Source organism: Chelonoidis abingdonii, chromosome 4 (genome assembly GCF_003597395.2).
Source record: "Chelonoidis abingdonii isolate Lonesome George chromosome 4, CheloAbing_2.0, whole genome shotgun sequence".
In the NCBI taxonomy this organism is placed as follows: Eukaryota; Metazoa; Chordata; order Testudines; family Testudinidae; genus Chelonoidis; species Chelonoidis abingdonii.
The window spans coordinates 58,644,659-58,671,438 of NC_133772.1; the positions used below are offsets into that span (position 1 = coordinate 58,644,659).

Below are 26,780 nucleotides of genomic sequence, written 5' to 3' on the forward strand. Positions count from 1 at the left end.
AGACAAAGAGGCTACTTCTCAAACGCCTACTTTGTCTTTGTCTCCAGAGGAGACAGTCATGCCTCAACCGTCATCAATGGTAGAGTTTAGTCAGTCCCAGAATCTTGTGAAGATTCTTGTGGCAAACACTCTCCATATACCTAAGGACTCGCATCTAGGGTGACCAGATGTCCCGATTTTATAGGGACAGTCCCGATATTTGGGGCTTTGTCTTTTATAGGTGCCAATTACCCCCCACCCTCTGTCCCGATTTTTCACCCTTGCTCTCTGGTCACCGTACTCGCATTACAAGCTCTTGGACAGAGTGCAAATACACGACCCATTAATAATGTGCTCCTGGATCCAGCAAAGACTGTACATGGAAACTCCTGCCACCATACTGCCAACTTGTAAACAGGCAGATAAGAAATACTATTTCCCACTCGGGCCCAGGGACTCAAAAATTTTTGTTATCCTATCCCTCACCTAATTTCCTGTAGGTGGATGCCATAAACAAGCAGAGTAGACAGCATTGCTCCAGTTCTACTTCTTATGACAAGGATTGGGAACAGAACTTTTTGGATGGAAAACCTACTCATCTGCAGCTCTCCAGTTTTGGATTACAAACTATCAGGTGGTCATGGCCAAGTCTGATTACATGAATTACAACAAGTTCACATTCTTTATTGAACATCTTCCACAGGAGCACAGAGAACACTTCGAGGCCATGATTAAGGAGAGTCAGTTATTTGCCAGAATCTCTCTGCATAGTTTCAACCTGGCCGAGGCAAACTTGGTGTTCTTATCTGCCTCCTCTGTGTGTCCAACTGGCTCTCAAGCTTCTGACTGTCCCTCATTCCTGTCCCAGGACCTAGTTTGTGTGCTTCATCCTAACCTAGGAGTCCTTTGTCTACAAGCATGGCTTCAGAGGATTAGAATCTGCCTGCTTGACAGGCGTACAGCAAATATTGCTAAATAGTAGGCGGTCAATTTGAATCACTTACCTTCAGAAATGGAAGAGGTTCAACCACTGGTATTACTATCATCGTTTTGTGCCTGAATCATCTTTGCTGTCAGCCATTTTGAATTATTGGCTGGATTAAAAGAATTAGATAGTTCAATTAGCTCTATTAAAGTTCATCTCACTGCAATATCCACCTTTCATTCCCTTGTAGAGGGAATTTCTGTTTTTGTGCACCCTGCATCCCTGAGATTTATTAAGCATCTGGGGAATCTATGCCCCTAGGTTAAGGATCCTGCTTTGACTTGGGATCTCAGCCTGTAACTTAGATACCTTTATGTGACCTCCATTTGAACCTTTGGCGGTCTGGTCTTTGCTTCGCACATCTATGAAGATGGCCTTTCTAGTAGCTACCATGTCAGGCAGCAGGGTTGGAGAAGTTGGAGACTTGATGGCAGACTGCCCCTCTGCCTCCCATTTACAATATTTTTCAAGGACAAGGTCTCCATCTGACTCCCCCCAAAATTCTTATCTAAGATGCTGTTGGATTTCCATCTTAACCAGTCTATTCACTTACTGTTATTTTTTTCCTGAACCACACAAATTTCAGTGGGAGACTTCCCTACATACATTAGACGTATGACGGGCATTGGCCTTTTAGCTAGATAGGACTAGGCAATGTCAGAAATCACCGAAACTCTTTGTTTCTATTGCAGAAAGATCAAAGGAGTTCACAGCCTCTTCTCTGAGACTGTCAAGATGGATTTCTGGGTGTATTACTGCTTGCTATGATGCAGCTGGTGCTTTGCCTCCCCAAAGGATTATAACACACTCTATCAGATCCCAAGCAACTTTCACAGCATTTCTCAAAAACATTCCAGTGTCTGAGAACTGCTACATTGGGCTCCAGTGCATACCTTTTCTAAACACTATGCCATGGTCCATTCCATCAGATCTGATGTGGCAATTGGTTCTGCTGCACAGTTTTCCCTCCTGGACTTGATTCCCAAGCTCCCTCGTTCCTGTGAGGATACTGCCTGGGAGTCACCTAAAGTGGAGCAGCCATAGGGACACTATTCGAAGAAGAGAAAAAGGCTACTTACCTTGTCTGGTTACTGTGTGTCCCTATGGGTGCTCCACTGCCTGTCCTCCTTGCCCTTTTACATTGGACTGTTCTTGTTAAATGTTCGGCTAGAAAAGGAGCTGAGGATGGAGCCTCTGCAGCCTTATATACCCTTCAAGCATGGTGCAAAGTCCTACAGAGCGCATGTGCAGGCTAAATGGACTCAAACAGAAAATTGCTGATCAAGGGCCGCATGCGCACCTGAAGTGGTGCACCCATAGGTACAAACATCTTGAAGTGTAATCTTTTTTCTGTATCATAGTAGTGAAATTGGTGGGAAGAACAGAGAAAAGGCCAATACTAGATGAATGGAGAGACCGAATGAGGGAGACAAGATCTGTGAGACTGGCTGGCGCAAGTCCTTGGAATGAATTTAAAATTAGATAAGGTTTTAAAACAAGACCAGTTTTGAATTAGATTCTGAAATGATTTTGGAGACAGTGACATTACTGGAGAATTAAGGTGATCTATCGTACTTTGTAATATGAGAATGTCACATATCTCTTATCCTGTGGAGATATAGATGGTGCCTCACATTGCTCACCTGCCTGTGTCTCAGTTTTCCTCTCAGCTGATGCAGTAGTTTAATTTAGGCTCCTGGATAAATTAGGAAATGCTATTCCTTTCAAGGTAAATAAAAGTCAAATGAAAATGTCCAAACAAGCCCTTCAGTCAGCTATTCTTTGTTCTAACTTAGCCAAAGCCCTACTTTAAGAGTCTGAGCAATCTTGCTTTCTTCTTGATGCAGGTTAGTGAAAAGGAATTCCAGCCACCCCTTTTGGAAACCTTGCTATTGGCTCTGAGACAGGAAACTAGCATTCAGTAATTGCTCCAAGCTGTTGTGCTCTCATTCCCCTCATCCTCTTTCATCACCCTGCTAGTCCCACTAAGCCTCCTCACTGACTTAAGCCCTGCTTTGCTGGGCTTACTGAGCTGTATCTGCAGTTGTCTCAGACTTCCATCTCTCTGCCCTTTCTCATTCTCCTTCACTCATTAGAGACACCCAAAGTCTTCATGGGCCCTATAGCATACTTGGCCTTTTCTCAGATTCTCTCAGAAGGAAAACAATGTTTTGTTACCTCCCTAATAGCTTCTTCATTCATTCTTTTTTATTTTCCAAAATGTATTGCTGTCCAGACTGCAATTCTCAGAGTCCTCCTCCTTATAACTACACTTTCCAGGATTCCTTTATTCTGTTTCCAGTGGTGTCCCTATGGGTGTTCTGTTTTGGGTGTGCAAGTGCCCTAGGCTACCTTTGATCTGAGATTTTCAGTAGGAATGCCCATTTGGAACCACGCATGCACTGTTTACCACCTTGTGCCCCGTACTGAGGATATATAGGGCTGCATGGGTAAATTGACCTCAGTTTCCTGTGACAGTACATCTAGCATGCCCACTTCAACTTTGATAGTTTAACGAAAACTCAAGGCTATTATAGTTAGTTTAGCTTACCTGATTTGAGTTTATTTTGTATTTTGGGGCATTTTGTTGCTCTTCTTTGGACTTTCTCCAATTTGTCCACATCTTTCCTGAAATGTGGTGCCCAGAACTGGACACAATACTCCAGCTGAGGCCTAATCAGCACAGAGTAGAGTGGAAGAATTACTTCTCATGTTTTGCTTACAACACGCCTACTAATAAAAAGCGAACATCATTCTGGGATGTTTGTAACAGTGTTACATTATTGACGTATATTTAGCTTGTGGTCCACTATGACCCCTAGATCCCTTTCAGATTCCTTTACTGAGAAAAAAACTTCAAGAGAAAGACATTATCATGCCCTTTCCCACTGAGATGAGCAACACTCTTGCCTACTTCTCTACCTTATAGTCCTCCTCAATTGACATATTGGGACCCATAGGCAGCCTACTGTCAACAGTTTTCAAGAGCTCCTAGCTACTCTCCTGGGGATCATTGCAAAAAGTACTATCCTGACCCATCTCTCTCTCCTCAACAGCCTCAACTTCATGAGGAGTCTTTTGAAGAGCAAGAGGCTAGGGTGGATAAGGAGGTGACACCAAAAACAAACATCTCCTCATCTTCTCCAGATAAGGCTGTGATGTCTCCTCCACCTTCCTATGCTGATGATTTTAAACAGTTTCAAGACCTGATGAAATGGATTGCTGACTTACTACAGATCCCATTGGAGGAGATCCAAGTTCATTCTTCCTTCTCTGCTGTTCTTAATTACCTGGTGGTTTTAAAGAAGTCAAGTCATTCTGTGAATTCCATCAGAGTTCATTTGGCAGCTATTTCATTCCCCTGTGCAAGGATAGTCATCCCACAACTGAAAGATTCATCAAGGGGTTGGATAACCTTTTTCTGCAGAAAAAGAGAATCTACTTTTGTATGGGAAGTGAACTTGCTCTTTAATGGTCTTATGAAACCTCCTTTTGAACCATTAGCTAAGTGTTCTCTGATGTATTGATCTATGAAAACAGCATGTTTAGGCTATCACCTCTGCCTGTAGGATTGGGGAACTAGGTGCATTAAATGACTGATCCTCCCTTTAAGATAAGACATTGTTATGCCTATATCCCAAGTTCATATCTAAAATATCCAGGGCATTAGCTTTCTATTTGGACAGAACTAAACCAATCAGAAAGTTTTCCAGACTATTTATTTCAGTTGCAGACAGATTCAGTTTCTATCCAAAGACTTTAAAGTGAGTTTCCAGTTGTATTCTTGTTTGTTACAAGATTGCTAATATTCAGCCCCCTTCAAGAATAGTAGCCCATTCAACAAGATCACAAGCTGCTTCCATGACACTGTTAACAAATGTTCCCATTACTGAAATTTGAAAAGCAGCAACGTGGGCATCAGTTAACATTTTTTCCAAACACTGCACTCTGATACATGCTTCTAGATCAGATGATGCTGTTGGCATGGCAGTTCTTCATTGTTCGGCATGGCAGCCCTTCGTTGTTGGATCCAGTTCCGAATCCCCCTCTTCTTTCAGAGGATACTGCTTGGAAATTACCTGAAGTGGAGCACTCATAGGGACCCTACTTGAAGGAGAGGTTATTCACCATGTTCGGTAATTGGAATTCCTCAAGTTATGTGTCCTCATGGGTGCTACACTACCTGCCCTCCTTCCCCTCTGCTTCAGAGTTTCCTTCAAGAGACTTTGCACTAGAGAAGGAACTCCTGGTAGTTCACCCATACAGCCCAATATATCCTCAATACGAGGCATGAGGAGTTGTAGGGTGCATGTGTGGGTTGAATGGGCATGCTACTGAAAATCTCCGATCAAAGGTGTATGGAGTGCATGCACACCTGAAATGGAGCACTGACGGGCCCACATCTCAAAAAACTTCAGTTACTGCAGATGGTGAATAACCTCTTTTTTTGGGACTGAACTGGTTGGTTCTCTCAAAAGGAGAACCACTACATATTTTGCTACTTCACTAATAGTTTCTTCACTGACAGTCAAGGATCTTTTTTATTTCAAAGCCCCCATTCTCAGAAAGTATTTCTGCCCAGACTACAGTTCCTATGGTCCTTTTGGGAACTACACTTCCTAGGATTCCTTGGTTCTGGGCTGAACTTGATGAAGGCTGTGCCTGGTTTTTAGCCTCTCTTAAAAGAACAGCACACATTATTTCAGTGAAAATATGAGTAGAAGTATTCTGAACATCGTGTAGTATAGAGAGTTAAGACTTGGGGAGGTTCTAGAGCTTCAACACTGAAGGCAGGAGGAAAATAAAGCATGGATTTCAGCAGAGGTAGAGAAGATGCAGAGATATAATTGGGCAATATTGTGACAATAGGTTTAGGTAGATATGCACACATATGGAGATTCGAGGGGGAAATATATTCTGGGCCTCAAATTTACCCTGTCGAGAGACAGACAGGGAGAACTGAAATGAATTATTTAACAATGTTGAAATATCTGTGTAGATGACTGTTATCGTAAAAGTGGTGGTTATAGTTAAAGACAGGACTAAAATGGTAGGAAAAAGTAGTGGTCCAAGGAATGATGAACCTTTTTGGACTCTGTACAGGAGGGTCTTGATGCAGAAAAAGAGCCATCCTCTGACATGTGGAACAGTTAGATTGTTGAGAGCAGAATCTTTGCAGGTTTTTCTGGTTTCCTCCTGCTGAGCTATGTAGGTATCCAGGAGGAAGGAATAGTCCACAGTGGCCAATTCTGTGACCAGTGATGTCAAACCACATGACAGAGAAGGTGTAATCAGAAGTAAAAACAGGGAGGTTGTTGATCACAAGGAGAAGAGCAGTATTTATGCGACATCCAGAGTAAAACACACATTAAGGTCATGGGTATTATGTGAGATGGAATTGGAAAATGAGAAGCCTATATTTCCAAGAACTTTGAGAAATATTAGTGAGAGAGTCAAGGATTTTTTAAGAAAGTGTAGTGAGGCAGATTTTGTAGAATTGGAGCATATGCTAGGGGAATGAGAATTGTTGACAATGTTTTAATGTAGTGAGCAAGAGTAGGAGCCCGCAAATGATAAGAGTGGAAAGGAAGTTACTGGAGGTGGTTTGCCTGAAATATCCAGGGTTGAATAAGGGGGATGGATTGGCAAGAAAGGAGAAGGCAGCAATAGAGAAGTATTTTGAGTAGGAAATATTAATATTGGCAGTAGTAGTAGTATTCCTGTAGTATTTAAGAGCCCTAGTCATGTATCGGGACCATGTACAAAGTGTTATACAAACAGAATAAAAAGATGGTCCTTACCACAAAATGCTTATTATCTAATTGGTGGGAAATAGAAAACAACTGACAAAATGATGCCTGCAGGCTCCGTACATTTGGTATGGGAAAGGCTGATAAAAGAAGATCTGAAGGGAGGGTGAAGAAGAAGGTTCCTGGTATAGAAGAATGAATAAAGATAACAAAGGAAATAAAAGAAGAGTAGAAATTAGACTTAGTAGCCAATAATGGCACAATAAAGATGGGGGTTGGTATTCAGTGGTTTCTGGGGGTTTCTGAGACCACTGCTTTGTGGAAGTCATATCATGGGCCAATCTTGCTGACTCTGTTAGGAAGATGGATTGTAAGAAACTGTAGAGCATCTGATGAGGTTTCCAGATCTCTTAACAGATTTTGAAATGAGGCATACGATAATGTTTTTAGAGCGCCCACAACTGCTGATATGGAAAATAATGGGAGTTTTGACAGGGAATAGGTTGGTTTAAGGCAGAGAGCAGCACAAGTAATTGGTGGAGAAAGGTCAGGTAGAGAAGCTTTAAGAGAACAAATCTAGTCAAAAACTATGTTGGGATTAAGTCGAGAACAGTGAAAAAAGAGTTTTCAAAGGGGAAGGTGGTTGGAAAGGTAGTTCAGTCAGTGAGTTACTTATCCCAAGTATATATAGACATTTAGTTGACAGCGTGCTTCTGAATAGGAAATGCCTTTGAGAATAAAGCCCAATGTCTGATTATTGGGCTTTAAGAAATCATATAATCAAATTTCTAACAAGGTCCTATCAGAAACATTGGAAATTGGAAAAAATATACAGGAAATCTGTTGAACTAAATACCCAAGTAAAACTTTTATGTAAGGAATCCTGATCAGACTGGAAAACAATCAGAAAAATGAGGAGTACTTGTGGCACCTTAGAGACTAACAAATTTATTTCAGCATGAGCTTTCGTGGGCTACAGCTCACTTCCGAAGAAGCTTATGCTGAAATAAATTTGTTAGTCTCGAAGGTGCCACAAGTACTCCTGTTCTTTTTGCAGATACAGGCTAACATGGCTGCTACCCTAAAACCAATCAGAAAAGTGTGAGAACTATTTGACTGAGCAGCATGAGAAATTGGATGTGCAATTTCGTAGGAGGTGAATTATAAGTTTGAAAAAGATAGTAAAAAAGATAGTAAAAGTACCTAACAGCAGTTTTGGCTGCTTGGACATCAGCCAGCTGTCCTCTGTTCCTAAATCTGTTCAGGGTCAAGAATTGAGGGGGCCTGACCAATCCAGAGCCCATCTTGTAAAACTACAGCCTGAAGCAAACACTTTAAAATAGGCTTGACACTTTCTAAAGGTTATAACGAGTAAATAAACCATCAAATTACTCCTCTTTTATTGTTATGATAGTGTTTTTGTGAAATCACTTAAATCCTTGTAGTCCTAAGGCATATAATAAAAAATAAACACTTTTAAGATTTTGTGTTTTTTGGTAGCTTATTAAAGTTATATACAGTATTTTCTTCCTAAATATAACAAAGTTGTTTTTTGAAACAGCTTCAAGAACTTTTTAAAATGGGAGGGCAACTTTTAAAAACTTTAAATCCACAATGAGTAAAAGATAGCGATCCTATAAAGGAAGTCAATGAGTTAATGTTGGCTAAAGTTTTTAATTGTTAGCAATTTCACATACGAACATCTTTATCAGATAATTGTTACTCTCCCTAGCAATTTAATATGGTGGTAGCTTTTTACCAATAGTCATTGTATACACTGGTATTTTTGATAGTTTTCAAATTCTTTTTTGTAATATCTAGGACAGAAATCCAGACAAAGTTTGTGTAGGTTTGGGAGGAAATTAAAACACCCTGTTGGTTCAGTGTTTTTTTGAGGCCATGAATTTATCAAAGACTGTTTGTATTTTAAATTTAATTTTCAAACCTATATTGAATGGTCTGTGTTTGTTTAGTTCAATTTAAAATACTTAATATTAACATAATAGCTAAATATTAAGGTTTTTAATTAGCATTAGTAACGGTACATTTCTCTGAGTCCTAATTTTTAAAGTCAAAATATATAATGAAATGTAGCTCCGGTTGTTTGCTCATGTCCTCATTCACATTTAAAGCTCTTTAATTACATGTACATTTTGAAATTAAACAAATTGAAATGGAGTGTGTGTTGGATTAAGAATAGTCTGAAAAATATATTTTTTATAAAATAATTATCTTGTAATTTAAACTAAAGAGCATTGACTACATTCAGACAATTGTTAACAAGTGAGCTCTAGAATTCAATTAACTGGAATAGAAGTTCCATGGGCAGAGAACTTGAGAGACTGGTTTACAGTACTTTACCCAAATGTTATATACTTTTTCCTATATTTCCTTTTTCATCATAGCTAATTATGAAAATACTGTATAGGTGCCCAACCTACTCCCATTTAAATCAGTGCTAGTTTTACCACTGATTTCAGTGGGTCCAAGATCAGTGTGAATTAACAGCTGTTTTTCCCCTTTTTATCAGTCTCCTTCTCATGTCTTAATTATTTGTTAGTCTACTGTCTATGGTTTGTTTTGTAATGACACAAACTATGAATTTTGGCTTTACTGAATGCATCAAAAGAAGACGACATTGTAAAGAAAAAAGCTTTTGTTTAGACACAACTGTGTTTGTAATAGTTCAACTTGAGAAATTAAACTTTTTTTATAATTTTAATGGACAATATTGATGTTTATTTTGAAGCATTTTTTCAATTTTTATCAATTTTAAATTTTCACAGTTGCAGGAAAATATGGGGTAGAGGTCAAACAAAAAGTTAAAACTTTGTAACCATTAAAACACAAATTGTCAGTGTCACATTTCAAAATATACTAGGTAAATATCCTTAAATCAAACTAATAACTAATCATACAGCATTTTTCTTACTTTGCCTGTCTGTGAATTTTGCTTACCATTGATGGAAATATTTTTCATCTGTTTGTGTGTACAGTGAAATCAATGTTTACTCACATTTATCAACAGAAATCTAATCCTTTCCAAGCCTAGTAACATCAAGGAAACACAAAAAGTGTATAACAATCAAATTGGATGTTTTAAATCTATATATATTTATTTAAAAATTAGCTGGAGTGTAGTAAAGGTTAATCAAAAGCATTTTGAGGGCTCAATTTTGCAAACATGTGAACTCTTTAGTGACTTTGCAAAATTTAATCACTTTAGTCCTAGTGTAGTCAGAATCCATATGGGGGCAAGAAACTGCTATTTAAGGGACCACTTATGTGAGTGTCGTTACTTACTTATGTGAGTGTTTGCAGCACTGAGCTCATAAATAAAAGATTTTTGTCCTCTATTGTTGTTCTCTGTATCTCACATTCATTTAAAAACAATCATTATGCTATGTTAAAGAAGCAGTTGCTACGATTGCATCCTTAAAATTTGAGGGATTATGATAAATAAATTCATAATGATCATGAGGACATTTTACTTGCAAAATCTTTACTTAATATGTGCACAGAGGATCTGTGCTTCCGGAGTAGTTCCAGGGTTTTCTATTCCATCCCATAGCTTCCTGATGTGGCTGTTGCCCTTGAAACCCTCTTTAGAAGGGGGTTCCGAGAAAAGGTTATTAGGATGTATCACCTTTACAGCAGATTTCCTACACTGTTGATGTGGTGACTGTGCACATAATGAATTCATTCCCCTTGGCCACCCCCGTGTTCATATACTACAGAACACTTCTTTGGAGCCTGGGAACATGAGAAAGAGAGTCTTATGGCAATGTCTGATCCTCTCACTCTGCATAGGAAGGGGATGTTGATGTGTGACGCTGTATGGAATCTGGGGGACACTTTTCTATATTATGAATACCAATATTGTAATATTGCAATGAATTGTGCCAGATATGCCATGTAAGGTATCGGCGAAAATACTATAATTTGCCAAGTATAATCTTGTTTATGTTTGTATCACCTTTGTATTGTAAGTTATAAATATGTATGGTATATCTGTATTTCCAAATTTGTGCCACCCCCAGACAGATTGGCATCAGCACTGCCTACCCTGCTTGATGCCCCATCAAGGGACATCAACTGTACAATGAACCCACTGAAAGGGTTAAGGGCTACACCTTATGACTCAGGAAGGCATGCAGAGGCATGCCTATGGACAGAACTCTAAGGGTTCCCTGCCATATGCTGGGCAGCTTGTGTTTGAAACAAAGAAAATACAAACTGCATGGCATAAGACTATAAAAAGTCTTCTCCATTTTGTCTTTATTCCTGCTTCTTACCTCTGGAGTAACTTTTCTACAAATGAAGCTCTGAACAAAGGACTGAATGAACCATCCAAGCTGTGGATGTGTTCCAGAGGGACTTTCAAGCCACCAAACTCACCAGTACTGCTAAGAACCTGATATATGGACTTCGAAGTCTTTGTATGTATGTAACTGGCTCATCATTTAACAGCTCTCTTCTTCTTCTTTCTTTTTTCTATATAATAAACCCTTAGTTTTAGGCACTGAAGGATTGATTGGCAGCATGGTATTTTGGGTAAGATCCAAGCCTATACAGACCTGGTAACATGGCTGGCCCTTTGGGGTTAGAAGAACATTTGTATATGTGAGCAGAGTTTTAAAATAACTTCTCACTATACTGGACATAGGTGCTGATTGGAAGCCAGAGAACTGGAATGCACTAAAGGGGGCTATGTGATTTATTTTTGCTTTTTGCTTCTAGATAACCAGTGTGGGGACCAGAAGAACAGTTTGTGACTGGCTGGGTAGTTTAACTTCAGTATTACCCCCCAGTCTTGGGAGTATTTCTCTCCTTTTTGCAGCCTGCCTGACCTTGGCATTTCCAGTGAAGGCTACCCCGGGTCACATTGCATAGTTGGCAGGATTCGCAGAACCAGATCATTTGCGTTTGGATCAGAACCTCATGCTATTCCAAACTTTGAAATTTTGATACTGAGTGTGTTAAAGGTTAAAGTTAGTCACAATGAGTGATCCACAATCAAAACTGCAAGCCCTGAGAGAGAGCGAGCGCCTACAATATAAGAAAGAAATGGTAGAACTTCGAATGCAAGAGAAGCAATTCTTGGCCTGGCTTGAAAAAGAAGCTGAAGAGAGAAGAAAAGCTGCCCAGGAATGCAAAAGGCTAGAACTGGAATGCAATAAGCATGGCTGTGTGATTTTCTTCTTTTGCTCCTTGATAAACAGCGTGGGGATCAGAAGCACAGTTTGTGAGTGGTTGGGGAGTTTAAACTTCAGTGTTAGCCACCAGTCTTGGGAATATCTCTCTCCTTTTTGCAACCTGTCCTGACCTTGGCATTTCCAGTGAGGGCTACCCCAAGCTCCCCGGGTCACACCATCCATGGGAGGTTTTCTCTAGCACAGCGGTTCTCAACCTTTCCAGACTACTGTACCCCTTTCAGGAGTCTGATTTGTCTTGTGTACTCCAAGTTTCAGCTCACTTAAAAATTACCAGCTTACAATATCAGGCATAAAAATACAAAAGTGTCACAGTACACTATTACTGAAAAATTGCTTTCATTTACATTCTGTCAGCATGAAATTTTAGTTGTACAGACTTTGCTAGTGCTTTTTATGTAGCCTGTTGTAAAACTAGGCAAATAGCTAATGAATTGATATACCCCTGGAAGACCTCTGCGTACCTCCAGGAGTACCACTGCTCTAGCATATGAACCCCTGCTCTAGCATATGAATCTTCACAGGATATTTCAGGTGTATGAATCTATAAAACAACAACAAATACTACTGCTGCTAAATTCATATAGGATATTCTATCAAAAGATCTCAAAGATGTGTGTATAAGAAATAATAGTTCAGGGACTCTTCTTTTTCTTTTCTTTTCTTTGGGTAGCAACAGCCATTAATCAAATATCATTGTTTCCAAAATAGCAGGGATTCAATATACACTACCCTAGATATGTTAATATACTATCATAAATGTGTTGTTTAATTCAAAGGCAAATTTGCATGGAAAATATTACTGGTTTTACTAGGGTACTGCAAGTCAGCAGAAACCCTCATCTAGACTGATCTCAGAAGAGTAATATATTTTAGACCTACTTTAATTTAGGATTTCACCAAAGGCATTCACAAATGTTTCTCTTGGAAGTTATCATAGTCTGCTGTCCCTGGAGGGTATGCCCATTATTGTCCCAACTGTCGGGGCTGATTTAGATTGTGGCCATCACAGGATTACCGTTTTTTTTGTTAGAATGCAGATCTCAAATTTTTCTGGTATTCAGTGGTAGGGTGTATTGTCACCTCTCTCAAGCTGCCTTATTCTCTAGAATAACCACTTTCATTTAATAAAAAAAGTAAATCTCTAGCCTTAATAATTGTGAAGAAAACCTTGAAAACAATCCCAATAGCAAACTAATGCATTGATGTCTGACTAAGTTTGCAGAGATCCTGAAATAGTTCTAAAGTGTGAACTGCCCCATTCATCTCATTGGGTGTAAATTTAGATGCTCAATTATAATAGTTTAACTGCCAACAGTTAGCTATTTAACTTCCTGGAAAGAAAAGAAGATCTATACAATTTAGTCTAAATGACAGTTCATTTTGGTACCGCTAGTGGGTGGTCTTGGGAGAATATTATGACTTACATTTTTGTCCCCAGTCAGGAAGGAGCCAAGCCCAAGGAACCTAGCAGGTCATCTGAAACCAACCAAGAAGCAGCCAAGCTCAAGAAGCAGAGAGAGTGCATGTAATTATATATTGAATATCTGCACGATCTACTAAGAGCAGTTGCTTATTTTGTGTGCAGAGCTTGGAAAAACACCTGTCTTTTTTGAATTTGACTATTGTTAGAATGTATCCCACACAGAGGATCAAATATATATTACAAGTGTAGCTATCCCTTTAAGAGAGGGATCTTATCTTATGGTATTCACCTCATTTAGACAATAATCAATGGCAGAGAGAAGGCTTAACATTAACCTTTTGGTGCTTAGAACTACATGTCAACATAGCTCTGTAAAAATCTCTAAAAGGCTTCATATCTTGGTCACATGCCATACCAGGACAATAATGAGTAGTCTGCCACCATATACAGGGTCACCAGTAAATGGTCAGTTCTTGCTGGAAATCATGACCCTCTCCCAGTAGACAAAATTGTGTTTTTTCTTCTCTCGGAGCTTTATATTTGCTGGGGAAGAGCAATATATGTGCATATTGATTTAACAAAAGGGAGTTGATTTCAGAAAACTACACTTTAATATTAAATATTTCAGGAGATCTCCTATAACTTAGTGGCAACCATAATAAACTCTCAGCAAAGGTATCTTTTGCTACCACAGTAGTCGTTTGATCCCCAGGCAGATGCTTTTGTAATAACTGGAGAATTGACATATATCTTCCCACCTCTGCTTATCTATTGTGATTTTTTTCCACACTATGAAGCAGGAGAAGGCAAAGATCACGTGTTAATTCCATTTTGGGCCAGATGTCTGTGGCTATCAGGCCTTGTTTTAGGATAATCTTCCTGACCACATATCTAAATTTACTTTGAACAGCTATTGCCTTCTCTTTATGTTTTTTGTTCTCACTTGACTGGCACAAAAGCTTCTTGGTACAAGAAGTTGATAAATATTCCACCCTTATTTCAAAGTGACTGGTTTTGCTCAGCATCCTAAAAAAGATTCAGTTTTGATTATCTCTCCCTGTAGCTAGGATACTTTCAGAAAGTATTTTTCAAGTATGGCCACAATAACAGAAATAATTTTTGGAAGGAAGCTTTCAATTTTATTGTTGAAGTCTTCTTGAAGGGGCTCAATTTTAACACTTTATGGGCAGAGACATTAACCATGGTTATCTGTAGCTAACCATTGCTAAATTGATTCTTCTCACATTCATTACATGAAGCTGCTTTGTTCTCATCTCGGTATCGTGGCTTGGTCTCATCAGACAATTAAGTCATAAAGGTTTTTCAAGCATGAGTTCAAGACAAACCTATTTTGCTCTATTTCACTCTGACTCTCGATTTGTTGTAGGATGATGAAGAGTATAAGTATGACAAGGGAAATATTACTTACCGATAACTAAATTAATTGTTTTCCTAATTCCCAATCTTACATCTCTTCCTGTCAACCCTTACTTATTTCATTCATGCTAAGATTTTTCTGACTGAAGAGGATGAACATGTTTACTGTTTGTACAATGTGTATGTATGTAGTCTTGGTTTAATGCTATTTTAACCTCCATGCTTTTTGGTGGATAGAAACATACTATTCTGTGTATTGAACTGTAGCTGAAAAATAGAAGAGCAAAACTACACTAATTGTGTTGGTACATTTAATTGTCTTTATTTATAGTTCTTATGTGTTTAAAATTATGGATAATTACCTTTTTATTTTTTAAAACTAGGATGCTGAAATTAATTATGAAGATCAAATTAATAAAATTATTATGGAGAAACAGGAGCTTGAGTGGCAGAAGGTTAGTAATTTTTCCATAAGCCTGATAGTTTTAGTATTTAGCTGTTAGAATTTCATTTTAATGGGATGTTAATGGTGTTTGGAATTAGGTACAATTGAATGTTAATTTATTTTAGATTATAGTCATACCAGTGTTAAAGCATGAGGGAAACTGGATCTGACAATGATCTTCCATACTGCTCATACTATTTTTGGCAATAAGGTGGCTGTGATCAGGATTCTAAAAATGTGAAATTTTGTTAAAAATATCACAAAATTTGGCGTGCTTGGAAGTTGTTGTTAAGAGAGATGTAGAACTAGAAATAATGATATTGTATCTCACAGATGAGGTGTCTTCACAGATCTATATAGGGTAGGTAATACAACAGCTGTCCTCATTATGCCTGGCTTTAGCAAGTGCTAATACTACCATGGTTTTAGGAACAACAAATTCACTCAATATTTTTTTAGGGGGGGGAAATCCAAAGAAATGTATTTTCAGCAGTAGGTTATATGTCTATACCTGTCCAGAAGTGATTTGGTAGCATTTACACTTCCAAGATGAAGCCTCAATTAAAATGGGTTTAATATTCTTTTTAGGGTTAGGACTCATGAGGTTATACTTTAGTAGAAAATCCATTCCCTTTTTTAACATAGTTTAACCCATGACAACTGTCACTAGGTCACATGATAAAAGGTTTCTCTCAACATATTTTATGATCACAAAAAACCAAAAAAACAACCCTCCCACCCAAATATTTAGCCTTATCCTTGATCTTGAAATATTTAATGTTTTAATGAAGGAAGATCATTTATTTCTTGGGCTTTATCCTAAATATCTAAATTCAATAATCCTATCTATGTGCTTTGATTCTGAAAGATTAGATATATAAAAATAAAATAATATGGACATAAAAACAGGAAGCATCTCAGATTTGTAAAGGCAACAGTGCTTTCAGTTTGTATCCCTACCTTGCTTTCCTCAACCTGTGGTTATAATCTCTCTCAAACCTCAAAGTTCAGTTTCCATTCCCAGTTGAGGCCCCACAAGCAAATTAATGTACACTAATAGGAAAACATACGGGACTTGTAGTCAGTTGGCCAAACTAATTTTTTTTCAGGGTTTTTAACATGAGCACACAACATATCTGAGTGTAAACAAAAAGTTATACAAAATTCAATTCTGTGTAACTATCTGTTGGAATGGATACATTTTGAACAAAATGAGATCAAGGATCTGGATCCCACAACTTCTACCACACAGAATTGGAGCTGAGAACTCTGTCACTAATCAGTCACTCATGTAGTAGATTAGTCCTTTTACTACTTAAAGATATTTCTCCTTTTTTACATTAAGGAGGTATTGACAAGTTACTTACAGTCTCTAATCTAATCCATGAGCTCCTTGATGAGACCTCTTCTGTCTCGTATCTTCAGATATGTCTAATTTATCGCCATATTTGTGGTCAGGAAGGAATTTTCCCCGGGGTCAGATTGGTAGAGACATTGTGGGATGGGGGAGAGGGTTCACCTTCCTCTGTAGCATGGGGCATGGGTCACTTGCAAGTTTAAACTAGTGTAAATGGCGAATTCTCTGTAACTTGGAGTCTTTAAACCATGATTTGAGGACTTCTGTAACTCAGCCAGAGATTAGGGGGTCTATTTCAGGAGAGGGTGGGTGAGGTTCTGTGGCCTGCAGCGTGCAGGAGGTCAGACTAGATCATCACGATGGTACCTTCTGACCTTAAAGTCTATGAGTTTGAGAGCCTCTCACAGAATTTAGACAAAATGGCTGATCTGTGTGCAGTTTTCTACTCTTCCCATCATCTTGTCTTAAGAAGTATGTATAAAATTCAGAGAACCCATTCTGGAATCATTTTAAAAGAGTGACTCTTTTTCAAGGGTTACAAATATACCACGTTGTTGTCCCTAGCCTTGTTTGCCAGAAGCTGGGAATGGGGGACAGGATGGATCACTTGATGATTACCTGTTCTTTTCATTCCCTCTGGGGCACCCAGCATTGGCCATTGTCAGAAGACAGGATACTGGGCTAGATGGACCTTTGGTCTGACTCACTATGGCCGTTCTTATGTTCTGTGAGCTTGTTTTCACCTCACGAGGTTAAAGTTTGTACTCTAAGTTACCACATTTCTTTACCTCCACAGTTGAATGATCAAGTTCATAGTTGGATATAGGAATGGAAGAAAGATAAATGTGTTGTTAGCAACTTATGTGCAATTTTATTTGATATTTATGACACAGTTGTTCCTTTGGTATCTAACCATTCCTGTTAATAATCCCATAGTGAAGCCTAGCTTCCAATAGGACCATCTTAACAGATCTCTATCACAGAAATTGCATAGAAAGGTGGTGGTCAGTGTGGTCTTGTGCACTGTGATGTGAGGATTATTAGTTTGGGTTCTGAGCTCAATCCCTCTCTCACCTGTCAAGGGCTAGGTATACTGCAGAGATAGTTTCTATCCATCCTGGCAAGTTGTGTTGCTGTAGTGTTACAGAAACACCATCACCTTTACTGTTTACATAAGTACATACTTTTCCCTTCGTCTTGTTCCTCATCTCTGATGTGGAGAATCATATTATTCTAGTACATGAAATAATTTAAATTATGTCAGTAACAATCTATTAAAATATAGTTTAAATCTTGCATTGCATAAAAAGAATACATAATTTGTTAGAAACAACCAAGAGAAGAAATATGTGATATATTGAAAATCCATCATAAGTTTATTGTAGAGGCAGAAATAAAAAGTATTTTTGTGTGTATGGTATGCATTTAGTGATAGGAACTGTGGGGTATGAATTTAATGAAAAACCAGGAATAGAAGATAGTACAAAGAACAACACAGTCAAGTTTCTGTTGGAACCACAGAGCCAGTTTTTCATAACTGTATGCAAAAATGCATAATTTACTTCTGCAATTGTTGATTATGCATACAAATGTATAGTTACACATTAAAGTGGTAGTTTGCATACACAATTTAATGATTCAATGTTCAATTGTAGTAACTGTACATGCAGTACATTGTGCAGTTGTGCACAAACAGTAATGAAAACCTAACCCTTAACTTTTTCACTTCTTTGTATCTTTAGTTTTAACTGTGTAAAGATAAAAACAGTGTGTTTGGAGTTATTCAGGTTTCTAAACTTACAAACCCTGCTTCCTTAAACTGTTTCTTCCTTAGAAGTTTTTTAGTTAGAGTTTATAAATTCTTTGAACTCCAGCAGGATTCTAGTGTTGCAGAGAAAAATTGTACTGCAGAGCAAAGTGGCTCGACAACAGTGGGGCTGCAGTCCAAAAAACCTTGGAAATTATTTGTGATCAGGCTGTAAGTCTGTGATGCTCAGAAATTCTACAGGAGCAGACCAGTAGCCCAAATTTAAACTTTCCAAGTTTCCTGACTGCATGGTAGTCTGAAAACCTGTAAAATTTGAATTGAGTGTATAATCTAACGATTCTACACTCTGTCCAAAATTCTTTAGTCTTCTGAGGGCATAACTCTTATTGACCTCAGAGAGAGTTCTGTAAATGGAGGTGTGACTGGGGTCCCAGGGAGCTACACTGAGGTTACTCAATTAGGGTAAACTGCAAAGAATTGTGCAGAAAATCCCCAAAACTAGTGGATATTCCAATGCTTAGATTTACCAAGCCAGGACAAAATGGCTTTTATAATATCTTACTGGTTACCCAGCGCCAACAAAACAGTTTCCTTTAAGTAATCCAGCCTTAGCCTCCACCCAGATAGCCAAGTCAAATATGATGAGACTTACTGAAAATCTTATTAATCATAAGAAAGTTTTACCAGTCCCAAAAGACTGGACACATTATCTTCCAGGGTAATAAATATTCCAGATTTTAAACCAAATACACACTTACCGCAAATTCTTATTGACTAAACTAAAATTTATTAAAAAAGAAAAGAATGAGAGTATTGGTTAAAAGATTAGCATACATACAAACACAAGTACAGTTCTGAGATCAGATTCATAGTAGAGATGGTGAGCTTTGTAGTTTCAAAGATTTCTTTCAGAATTAGTCCATAGGTTTAGTCCAATGCTCATATTCAGGATGATCCTATGACTCAAGCTTTCCCTATAGCATCAAGCAGATTGGAGATAAAGGATCAGGACCCAAGGGTTATTTTTATACAGTTCCAGGTCTTCTCTTGACAGCTCAGAGTTCTTAGGCGAACAATAGGCAGTCATTGAGACTTTGAAGTAAATCTATTTCCTAAGCATCACCAGTAATTAGCTACAGGGATTAACATAAGGCAATTGCCTGTTTTTTGCACTATTTGCAGGTGCTTTGCTACACATTTCAAAAAGAGATGAATACAGTGATATCACTATTTTTACAGTTCATTTAAATGTTCGGATCTCCTTTTCGTTTCTGAATTAAAAGACTATAGCATCGATAGGAACTGTTTGATTACATTACATATATATTGTTAGAGATTAACAAACACAAAAAAGCCACAAACATTATCTATCAAAATGTCCCTAAAGGTTGAATCTGGGTCATTTAGACTGTAAGCTACTTAACACTTTTTGGCCATATGTCAGACCCCAATGCAAGATTGGTGTAGAAGGGAGCAGTTAGAGTTCCCGGATGCACCTTAAGGACCTTCTGATCTTGATATGAGCCATGTTTACATTTAATTCTTTGTAAGGCCAAAGTATTGGTACATACTCTGGCCCAAGTTGACAACTTAGTCCATATTTTGTGAAACACATTTAGTGATTTCAGGGTTTGGTCTTTGTGTTAACTTAACATAGCCATCAATGTTCTTCAGAGAGCACTTACTCTGACATTCAGCCATGAAGGCTGTGAGATTTTGTACCTCAGTTTTCTTTCTTGCACAGCAGTCCAAGCTTGTAATGGTTTTTCTGTTGTGGAAAGTTTTTGGATTGTGTGTGAAACCTCAGTGTTGTTAGGCTTTCTTATACCAAGTGTGTTCTTATTGACCAAAATATTATCATCATAAGGGTTTCTATTACATAGTGCATTCTCATGTACCACTTTTAACATGTTCAAGGGTTTTTCCAAAGACCATGCACATTGTAGATTTTTACAATTTTTTGGCATCAGCTATGAACTGGTTACAAGAGTTAACATTAGCATTAATAGTAACAACAAATCTATTACAAGTGTACATTTACAATCATTTTTGTTATGCCAAGCCTTTTGTTTAGATAGACCATTTTTTAGGTCAACTTGTTCAATCTCTCTTTTGAAGGTTTAGCTTTTTCTTTACCTTAGGCTTTTCCTTGAAATAGACTTTTATGTTAATCACATACTTGAAGTTTTGGTATTTTAGGTATGAGTGAGGCAAGTCTGTAATGACATTTTGCCTTTCATGGGTTAACGTGACTTCCTTCTTTCCCCTTTTTAGGGGGCTGAAATTTGAGGTCTCTGTAATATGGGCAAATTTGGCTATGGACAAATATGGGCTATGGGCAAATTTGTTCCTCCCTTGTCAGCTAGATAGTTTGCATGGACACCAGGCCTTATAGAGAGACAACCATTTTCTATCATTATGTCTGAACTACAGTTCTACTTTTCAACTACCAATTTCTGCATCCACAAGGTATTAGATTAATCAGAGCTTACTAAGAAATTAGATGACATATTAAAAGGGTCTATGGGTTTATTCACAAGGCTGCTCTGCTGTGTAAAGCCAGGAATCCAGCCTTCCTTTGGAACCCAAGACACAAACTGTTCACTTTCAATATTAGCTAATGAAGCCTCCTGAGGCAAAGTCAGTGAATTCATTTTCATTTGGAAGGCTTCGGCCATTAGGCACTGACACATTTTTCTTAGTAGACAAACTGTTGACTACAACCAATGGCCCATTAAAAGTTAATGGGAGAAATTCCCTTTTACCTTCACTAGGCACAGCTATTAACTTTTTTAAGACTTCACCCAGAAATTTCTTTCCTTTTGCAATATCATGAACTGCAACAGATTCTTTTTGAGCTTTAGTTATGTTCAGAATTGACTTTGGTATAACAGACAAATTAACAAACTCCTTCTGAGTTTCACTGAAACCCAGAACTACCTCTGGTACATCAGGAAGATTTTCACACAGCTTCCTTTTGGGCACATAATTTCCTGGTAGACTCCATAGTCAAAAAGTTAGAGGCATTCTCTTCCTCTTTGCAGCTCTTCTTGCAGACAACATGCAGGTTACTAGGCTCAACATACACAAGTTTAGGGTCCATTCCCTTTCTGTTACAAGTTTCCACACTGTGTGTAACATAGATCACCTTTATGCTTTCCTTGTGCCCTGGTCATATCATCAACCTGATCAGACACGGTTGCCATATCTTTATCTAGCAACGCACTAGCAGCAGGCAAAATAGAAACACCAGAATCGCCTGGTCCCTGGGAACCAGCCATGACATCAACTGGATGCAACCTGGTTATAATGTCATTATCCCTAGCAGACACAAACTTAGGAATATTTCCTTCCTGGGCTTCAGTTATGTCCAGAATCAACTCTGAGACAACTGATAAATTTTCAGCCAACATAGGCTGATGGGCTTCTTCTCTCTGGTTTACAGACAAAGGACTGGAGAAATATTCTCCTTCAGCAGACACACTGCTATTCTCAACAGACAACCAATTTGAGATATCATTTCTCTTATTCCAGCACACATGGCTGTTCACAGTCAATTGTTTGGAGAGTGGGACACTTTCCTTCACATTTAAGGTGGATTTTAGCCAAAGGCACTCTTACAAAATATTCAGATAATGCTACAACAATTACACTTTCACCTGGCAAATAATCTGCCTCCCTGACAAGACTTGCCTTAACCAAAGTAATATCTGCTGTGTTGTCCCTTCATGCCATACACCTGATTCAATTAACTTCTGCACAGCTAATAAACTCTACATTATTGTTCCCATATTTAGCTTTAATATGAGTTTTAAGGTCAAGTCTTTCAAAACAACAGTAACAGCATTTGCACACAAGGCAGCTCTATTTGGGTCGCCTGTGTTTTTAGGATAACTGGATTAGCATTTCCTGGATTTCCTGATTTATTTTTTACATTTGGCCACTCTGGTTTGATGTGTCTAAATGTACCAGACAAATGACATACCACTTGTCTTTGCTTAGAATATGAGTTTTTCTTTTCTGGGCTTCCATGAGCTTTTTTAGTGGAAGTGGGTCTGGTCCCACTTTTAAACCATTCTCTTCTTTTAGATTAGGGAGAATAGTGATTATTTTTTCCCAAGGGTATATTTCTTTCATGACTTCCATTCTGCACAAATTCATCTGCAATCTCAGCAGCGTGCAAAACAGACCCGGGCTTTTTATCGCGAATTGTAGCCCAGACCTCATCTGGAACCAAATTTAACATCTGTTCTAGAGTAATTAATTGCATTCATTGTTTAAAGTTACCCCAAGTTTTCTCACCAGTAATCCACTTCCTGACAAAATCTAACAGTTTAGGAGCACATTCCACGTAAAGAACTATCATTAGACGTTTTAAAATTTCTAAATTTCAACCTGTAAGTTTCAGATGTAACCTCAAAACATTTTAACACAGTATCTTTATATTTTACATAATTCAAAGCTTCATCCATACTCATTTCATTGAACACCTCTGTAGCTTTCCCAGTCAATCTGGTCAGCAGGACAGGCATATGCTATACCTTGGGATATGGTGAATTTCACATCAACGTTCACAGGTAGATAGAAATTCCTCTATGTCGTCAGTATTTTTGTAAATGGGACAAATTTTCTCCCAGTTTTTGTTGTCACGAGGGGGTGGATTTCCAGGTTGTATCAGCTTTTTCTGCTCTTCCAAGACTTGGAGCTGATGTCTGGTAGATTCCTGTTGCATCTGGTGAGCCTTCTCCTCAGCACCCAGTCATTCCATATGCCTTAAATGGGCTTCTTTTTCCATATCAGCTCTTTTGCTTTTCCTGCAATCAAAGATCTATCAGCTTTTGTTCATGTTCAAGTTGCTGCTGGTTTTTCACTGCAAGCATTTTCACCGAGTCTGCTTCCTGATCACTGGCCATTAACAGATTTTTCAGTTCTTGCTCTGGGACTTTTTTCCTAAAGGTGACCACCTCTGTAAGCAGAATTCTTCAAGGGTTTTTCTGTCAGTCAATCTCTTCACACGATCCTTGCTCACTCACTGTAACTGATTTTTAACCTTTAAACTCCAATATCAAAATGAATTTTTGACAAGCATGTGGTTCTGACTACAAAATCTCAGATAACCACAGACTAAGGAATCATTCTTTTTGTTGAGTTCAAATTCCTTTTCCTGATTTTTGTTTTATGAATAGCTGTATATTTTTTTCAATATCCTTTTATGTAGTATGTATTGTGCAGATGAAAATTTGTAAATTCTATGGCTATCAACCAAATAAATGAACAAATAAATATGTTGACTGATAAAAGATATTACCTTTCTCCTGCATAGTTTTTCTCCTCATTTATAACAGATAGGTAATCCCTTTCATCAGTGGAATTCAGAGGTGATCTAGAGTTGTTGATGCTAGAGACTTAAAGACTAAGCCTCACTCTTTATCCTGGGCTACCAGAAATTCTGCCTCTGGTGGTAGAGCAAGTTGGCCGTTCTGTTTCTCCCAACCAATTTGTTTTACAACTTTATTTTTTATTAATTTTGTGTTCATACAGAACTCAACACAGAAATGTCATTCATTGATGTAGTCCTTCGGTAGGAAAGTAATACTGGGTTGGTTCCCAGATAATTCCTTAAATTACAAAGCTTTTACTTTATGTGGAAGAACTTACTTTTTTGCCTATGATTCTATTGTAATAAGCAACAGTTTAAATTAATACTATGTATTCACCTTTACTTCCCAAGCTGTGCAGCACAATGAAAAATTTCTTACCTGATAGTATTCTCTGCTAATAACTACTCTCTTTGTTTAATCCACTCTGGTAGTCTGGTAAATTATCAGAATACAATTTGTAACAAACTGAAAATTTTCTCTAAATAGAGACTTAAATGTAAAATTCCCTTCAAATTAGTTAATACAGTTTCAAATTGTTGTCTTAATACTAATAATTCATTGCTGGAGTATTTTTATAGCTTTGGAAGAACTTTTCTGGTGGCCTGAGGTAAAGAGTAAGGCTCCAGCAACAACTCTGGACTGCCTCAAAATTCCACAGGTGAGAGGCATTATCCATTTGTTATGAATTAGGACAGAAGCTGCTAGCAGAAAGAAAATTACCAGGTAAGATATTTCTCATTCAAGAGCTTCAATTTTAGATAAGTAATTTAGTTTATTCATATTTTTTCCTAGAACCTACTTAAGAAAGAATCAAAATAGCAATATTTTTTCTTAAAATATTGTTTCTCTGTTACTGAAAGGGTATAAGTAAGAGTCACGTTTAAAGCACATTATAATTTGAGCTAATTTAAAGTATTTTCATTGAACAGGAAACTCTGCAGCATGAGACAGAAACATTAAACAAACAGCACAAAGAAGCCATGGCAGCTTTCAAAAAACAGGTAGGAAATTGAGACTCTTTAACCTCTGATAATAATACTTTAAAATATGGTGGTCTGAAAACCAAATTATCAAGGAATATTAAAAACTTTGTAATGCTGTATATAAAATATTCTGATACAACCCCATGGGAAAATATTAAGTCCTTTTTTGCTTTCAGACACACAAAATACATGTTTTAATTAATACTTCCTATAGCTATATCAGAGAGAGAGAGAGAGAGAGAGAGGAAAATCTTTTTTTCACAGAAATCTCACAAAGCTAAGAATCTGGCAAAGGTAAATTATGATGACCATGAAGAAATAGTCAACCTGGTCAAGTTCCTACCTAAAGATAGATATCCCCTTCAAAAATATGTTCCAAAATGTCATCCAGCCTTCAACATTAATGCAACCAGAGAAGCAAAAATAGGATTTATTTGGATCTAATTAAGTGTAAGTATAGTATCCTTTGAGCCAGATTCTCAGTTTTGCCAGAGCAGTGCTTGATACACCTGGGAGTCCCCACCTGATCTGCCTTTGGAGGCTACTGGTGGCTGAATTGCTCCCTGGTACAAGTTACAGCTTCTCTAACTTGTGCTGGTGAATAAGGGGGGGAGGGATAGCTCAGTGGTTTGAGCATTGGCCCACTAAACCCAGAGTTGAGAGCTCAATCCTTGAGGGGGTCACTTAGGGATCTGGGGCAAAAATCAGTAGTCAGTCCTGCTCGTGAAGGCAGGGGGCTGGACTTGATGACCTTTCAAGGTCCCTTCCAGTTCTAGGAGATTGGTATATCTCTTATTATTATAACTGCTCTATAAATGATGCTTCATTGGTTAGGATTGCTGAAGCACATTGCATTCTAGCTCTGCCCCTGATAACCCTCCAACCAACGGGAGTCGCAGTTGTTAAGGAGTCCCCTAAAGTAGGGAAATTTTCAGGTGCTGCCTTAAGGTAGCTGTGAGCACCATTATGTTGCTCGAACACTGGGGTTTGTAGATGCTTAGGTACCTTATTGAATTGACATGACCTATGTGGCGTTTTAATATAATGCTCCAAGATTTTTTTATTCTGCCCTTTCAGCCATGAAATACAATCCTTATATTTTCTTTTAAAGTTTATTTCCTCATTGCCACCATTTCAATGAATAAAGTATCTCAAAATCAGTGAGACAAGGAGGCTGAGCTAATTTCTTTTATTGGACCAACTTCTGTTGGTGGAAGGGACAAGCTTTCAAACTTCACAGAGTTCTTCCTCAGAACTGGGGAAGGTAGACCAGAGTGGCCAACCTAAATACAAGGTTGGACAGAGTGTTAAGCATATGGAGTTCACACATGTCGTAGGATATCACTTAAACTGAAGTGGACAATCAATACCTCTGCAGTAGTAGGACAAAGGAGGGTAGTAGGCAGCAGGGTACTGTAAAAGTCACTAGTAGCCCCCCTTAACAGCTTACAAGCAGCCAGTAAGAAAAAGAAAAAGCCTCACGGACACAGTACCCTAAACTTTTAAACTGTCTCCCCTTATCAGTTTTAAAGCAGTTAAAGCTGGTTCTTAGCTGGTTTTTGCTAAACAAATTGCAAAAGTGCAGGGTTTGTTAACTACCAATCAAATGCTAGCACAACCGAAGCCTGTGTGTGAGTGTGTATAAAAAATTCTTAATTTTTGTACTAAATAAAGTCTTTTGTACTGAGGTATAGGGCTCTCCTTTCTTCTGCAAAATAAAGCATATTTTCCTTATCCCTGTCTGGCTGTCATTGGCTCTCAGCTAGGCAGACCCGACATTTTGGTAACAGTTTCTGGTGACCCAGACGGGACCCTCCTAGCTCGGACATCGGACTCTGGACGGCTGCGGCGAACTAGGAGCGGCACCACAGGGGTGTTTTGCCCCTCTTCCTCACTCCGCCGCAGCCCCTGGGGTTCATGCTCCAATAAGGTGAGCCCTAATAGAATAAGAAAACACTATCTGGTTCTGGTTTGCTATCTGGTTCTGATTCTGTTCTGTTTAACCGGTTACTGTTGTTTTTTTGCTCTGTTCATTTGGGTATTAGGTGTGTGGGCGGAACTAAACCTCTCGTTCGTAATTCCTCAGGGTGGAAGCCATTGTATGCGATAAAGCTCT

General features: G+C 38.3%; 1 protein-coding gene across 1 annotated transcript in view; it reads left to right on the forward strand.

The window, feature by feature from the left end:
* The window catches only part of CCDC73 (coiled-coil domain containing 73), a 133,011-nt gene that overhangs the window by 10,900 nt on the left and 95,331 nt on the right, over positions 1 to 26,780 (forward strand). The window contains exons 2-3 of the mRNA XM_075065847.1: positions 15,114 to 15,185; positions 24,611 to 24,682. Of these exons, the coding sequence (XP_074921948.1) occupies positions 15,114 to 15,185; positions 24,611 to 24,682 (144 nt within the window). The remainder of the gene's footprint in view (positions 1 to 15,113; positions 15,186 to 24,610; positions 24,683 to 26,780) is intronic.